This window comes from Vairimorpha ceranae (genome assembly GCF_000988165.1).
Source record: "Vairimorpha ceranae strain PA08 1199 chromosome Unknown NODE_206, whole genome shotgun sequence".
Taxonomy (NCBI): Eukaryota; Fungi; Microsporidia; family Nosematidae; genus Vairimorpha; species Vairimorpha ceranae.
In genome coordinates this window covers 1-4,160 of record NW_020169501.1, presented here as the reverse complement: position 1 = coordinate 4,160, position 4,160 = coordinate 1, and the positions used below count along the sequence as shown (strand labels likewise).

Genomic DNA, 4,160 nt, shown 5'->3' with positions numbered 1-4,160 from the left:
ATTGATTTCTGCGATTGTTCGGAGACTACCTATATTAAAATCAAAGATTTGATTTTGCAAGTAATTTCTGAATAAGAGCCAGAAATGGTTAAAATAGGTGGAGAAGGTATTAGGGTGCAGTTTGACGAAACTGCTATCTGTAATGGGGAGTTAATACCTAACCCATCTAGTACCCTAGACAACAAACCCAATATACAATGGTTAGTAAGGGATTTAGAAGCGAGAAATTGTAGGAACTTTGTTCGAAGCTTGTTTCTAACAGAGAAGTTCCGACTATATTAGACATGTTCGATGAACATGTTGTACCCGGATCTATCATTATTACTGATGGTTATCCATCTTACCCCAAGGCCGTTACTGAATTTGGATCTTGCCATGAAGTGGTAAACCACTCTGTTGGGTTTGTTAATGCTCAAGAAGCACATACCAACCAAATTTAAAATCCGTAGTTTCATCTTAAGCATGCTTATCGAAAATGTGGCAGTATTAATAAAGGGAGAATGAATTTTTTTTAAATGAATGGAAATGGATAAAAAAATATTCAAAATAGCGATAACAAGACGCTAAGGATGGCCTTTTATAAATTAATTAAAATGTTTAGGAACGAATTTCCTTTAACCAATAATCTTTAAAATAAATATTTTAATTTTCTACAATAATGAGGGGGGGAGGAAAGATGGAGTAGCGCCGAGAGGCCAATAAATGGATTGTTGATGAGCCTTATCAAATACCCAAGATATTTGAAAGCCTACAGTTATTAGGTGAATGAAAATACTTTACACAAATTGATCCGAAAAATGGTTTCAATTAAGTACCAATTGATAGTGAAAGCAGTAAGATTATAGGGTTTATATTATTTAACCCGACCTATACATATAACAGGATTCCATTTGGGATAAAATCCGGACCAAAATTTTTTTAGAAGCGCATAAGTGACATACTTCAAAAAGCAAAAAGTTGCATTGTGTATATTGATGGTATTATTATCTTCGGAAAAAATAAAGAGGAACATGATCAGAATGTTGTGTCAGTTCTTCAACTTCTAAAAGAAAATTCAGTGAGAATCAATTTTGAAAAATCTTTATTTAGGAAAGAGGAGATTAAATTATTAGGCTACATCATAGATAGCCAAGGCATTCGGCCTGACACAAAATATTTAACCAATGAAATTTTTAGTAAAGAGATTATGACTAAAAAAAGACGTTCAAAAACTGTTAGAAAATTTGAACTGGTACAGACGATTCATAAAAAATATGAGTCACAGATGTAGTACCCTTTCAGACTTACTGAAATAAAAAATTTTCACATATAGAGAGAAAATCAAAAAGACAGTAGAAGACATAAAAGATGAGATTAAACAAGAAATGACACTTAAATATCCAAATCTCACAAAGAAGTTTATGCTCGAATGCGATGCGTCTAACAAGGGTATTGGCGCAGTTTTATATCAAGAATTTGGGATTATAGGCCATTTTAATAAAAAACTAAACCCAACAGAAATGAATTACTCGATAGTTGAGAAAGAAATTTTTGCTATAGTCAGAGCTTTAATACATTTTGCAGAGTTAATTCGGGGATATTATGTTAAAATCTATACGGACAGTCGAAACTGCACATTTCTAAATGGTACATTATCCAATAGGATGAATAGATGAATATTGTTATTAAACGCATTTAATTTTGATATAAAATTTATTAAAGGCGAAAACAATGCGATGGCCGATGCTATTTCAAGAGCATATGTCTTGAAAGAAAATGAGACGAAAAGCATAAGGATTAAGCAGAAAATTAGTAAGTATTGCGATCTTACTAACAGAGATAATAGAAAATGGGTAATTATCAAAGATGAACAAGCGAAAGAGGTTATCAAATTTATACATAGGACAAGCGCTCATGCTGATTTAAATGCCTGCTATTACAATATTAAAGACTTTTATAGGATAAGCGGAATAAAGAGAATGTTAAAGGAAACAGTTATGAAAGAAATTAAAAATAAATAAAAAAGTTAGGAAGAGGGACTATCCGGCTGCAAAAATTACATCACAGAAATTGTGGGTTATAATATTTTCGGATGTATATGGGCCTTTTAAGCTTGAAAATGACTCGGAGGAGAAAGGATGCTTGATCAGTATCACTGACGTCTTTTCAAGATATACTATGTTAAAATTTACTTCTGATGTTAGAAGTCAAACATTAGTCGAGGTATTTAAAATGTGGTGTCAAAAACACACATGTCCTTGAGTAATCATATCGGACAATGGAAAAAATTACACAAGCAAAATCTTTGAGAGATTCGTGAAAAAGAATAACATTAAGTATAACTCAGTTCCACCATATACTCCCCCATCAAATGGAATAAGTGAGAGGATGAATCAAATATTTTCAGAAACTATTCGAATCTATAAACATCGGGGAATTAAAAAGATTTTATCAAAAATAAGACAAAGATTGAACCATAACTACCTTACTTCAATAAACAGTATTCCAGAAGTCATAGCATATGGAAATAATATGTTCAATCCGGGTGGTTGTAGAGAGGTATATACGGAAGTAAACACCAAACCTACAGCGGTAAAAAATTGCACCAAATATAAAATTGGAAATGTTGTCAACATTAAATTATTTTTGGCAGATAAAACCAGTCAACAATATGGTGGTCCTTATACTATTGAAAAAGTATCTGCCAAAGGGTTTTGGATCAAAGTTTAAGGTTTAAGTCAGTGATATCACATAAGAAATATTAAGCTCTAATTGAAGGAGGCAGACTGTTATGTACTTGCACATAACAACCAATCATAATTATTTGTTACTTTTCTGACAAATGAATTATTATGAAACCAATAATTTTCTTTAGATTAAAAGGTGGTTTAATCAATACCCTTTAAAACTATAAATACAAAAAAAATTATAAAGAGATAAAATCATTAAATACTTTTTTTATTTCAAATATTGTTTATTAAAAAACACACCGTTCCAGCGAGTTTTGGCACTCTTAACGGCTTAGATGGTTCCTAACAGGACTAAAGAAACGCCTTTGCCTGTAATAAAAAGTTTAGTTAGACTAAGAACAAAAATACATACTGGTGAATGGTCGTCTTACAAAGCTTTGAGCGAAATTAACGGATATTGTCATTAAACAATTAATCATTTTGAAATTTTGCTAATTCTGTTACAGGTATAAAATATTTAAAATGTAGAAAGCCTAAATAATAAAATAAAATGTAATACTAAAGCTCAAAAAGTAGTTGGAGAAACATACTGTCCAAATTTTTAACTATGTTTATGTTTATTGATCATTTTAAAGAAAATTTATTTGATAAAATTATTGAAGTGTTAAAATTTGAATAAAAAACTTCGCATCAGGTTCATTAGACGGCCCCGTAAAAAGAAAAAAATCAAAACTCAAACAATTTAATTATAGATGTAAATTTATCGTTCGAGGGCACTTCCTATACATAAACTCTTGTATAAATACTTTATTTGTTCTAAATTTAAACCCTTCATTTTTTAATGGCCAATTTTAGTTTATTGTTATAAGACTCTACATTTTGAGTACGTGTGCCGGTATTACGATCAACAAAGCAATATTTATGACAAACTGTTTGATGCTGATATATATTTTATTCATTTAGTAATGAATAAGACTTCCATTCATCTGTTACTATAATACTCCTAGGAATTACAATCTGATTTATTATAGATAGTAATACTTCTGCAGAACGATTTTCAACAATAACAGAATAACTCAAAGCCGGAACAAATGAAACATCAACAATTACTAAAGCTTGGCGCGCAGGTATGTGTCGACCACGATGATTTTTACATTAAAATTTAATTTTGTCTCGTCGGTTTGCACGATAATGTTGGGGCCGCCAAATTTAATAGGATGATCTACAAAATATTGTTTAATCTTTGAGGCTATAATTTTTTAAAGCCAATAACGGTCCCTTTTTACTCTGCGCTAGCTCTATAATAACTGTAACTCAAGATCTAATGAAAAATAATAGATGGCCTTCAGAATAGTTTTAAAATTAATTCTAAATGATGAAAGAATTGAACCATATCTTATAGACAGAGTGGTTTGATATTTGATACATGCATATTGCATGCATCTCCACTCAAATTCATCTATATGCCGTTTACTAATCTTGAAGGCCATA

The 4,160-nt window shown here is 30.9% G+C and overlaps 3 protein-coding genes across 3 annotated transcripts; 2 read left to right on the top strand and 1 right to left on the bottom strand.

The window, feature by feature from the left end:
• Nucleotides 1-1,364: 1,364 nt before the first annotated feature.
• AAJ76_2060002796 (pol polyprotein) lies at nt 1,365-1,655 on the top strand (the record flags this gene model as incomplete). Its single annotated transcript, XM_024474549.1, has 1 exon — nt 1,365-1,655. The coding sequence occupies one exon, from the start codon at nt 1,365-1,367 to the stop codon at nt 1,653-1,655; it is 291 nt and encodes a 96-aa protein (XP_024329587.1).
• A 712-nt stretch (nt 1,656-2,367) lies between these two features.
• Nucleotides 2,368-2,709, top strand: AAJ76_2060001793 (pol polyprotein; the record flags this gene model as incomplete). The annotated part of the gene is made up of 1 exon (XM_024474547.1): nt 2,368-2,709. The coding sequence occupies one exon, from the start codon at nt 2,368-2,370 to the stop codon at nt 2,707-2,709; it is 342 nt and encodes a 113-aa protein (XP_024329586.1).
• A 1,258-nt stretch (nt 2,710-3,967) lies between these two features.
• AAJ76_2060002 (hypothetical protein) lies at nt 3,968-4,159 on the bottom strand (the record flags this gene model as incomplete). The annotated part of the gene is made up of 1 exon (XM_024474548.1): nt 3,968-4,159. The coding sequence occupies one exon, from the start codon at nt 4,157-4,159 to the stop codon at nt 3,968-3,970; it is 192 nt and encodes a 63-aa protein (XP_024329585.1).
• Between the last annotated feature and the right edge of the window lies 1 nt (nt 4,160).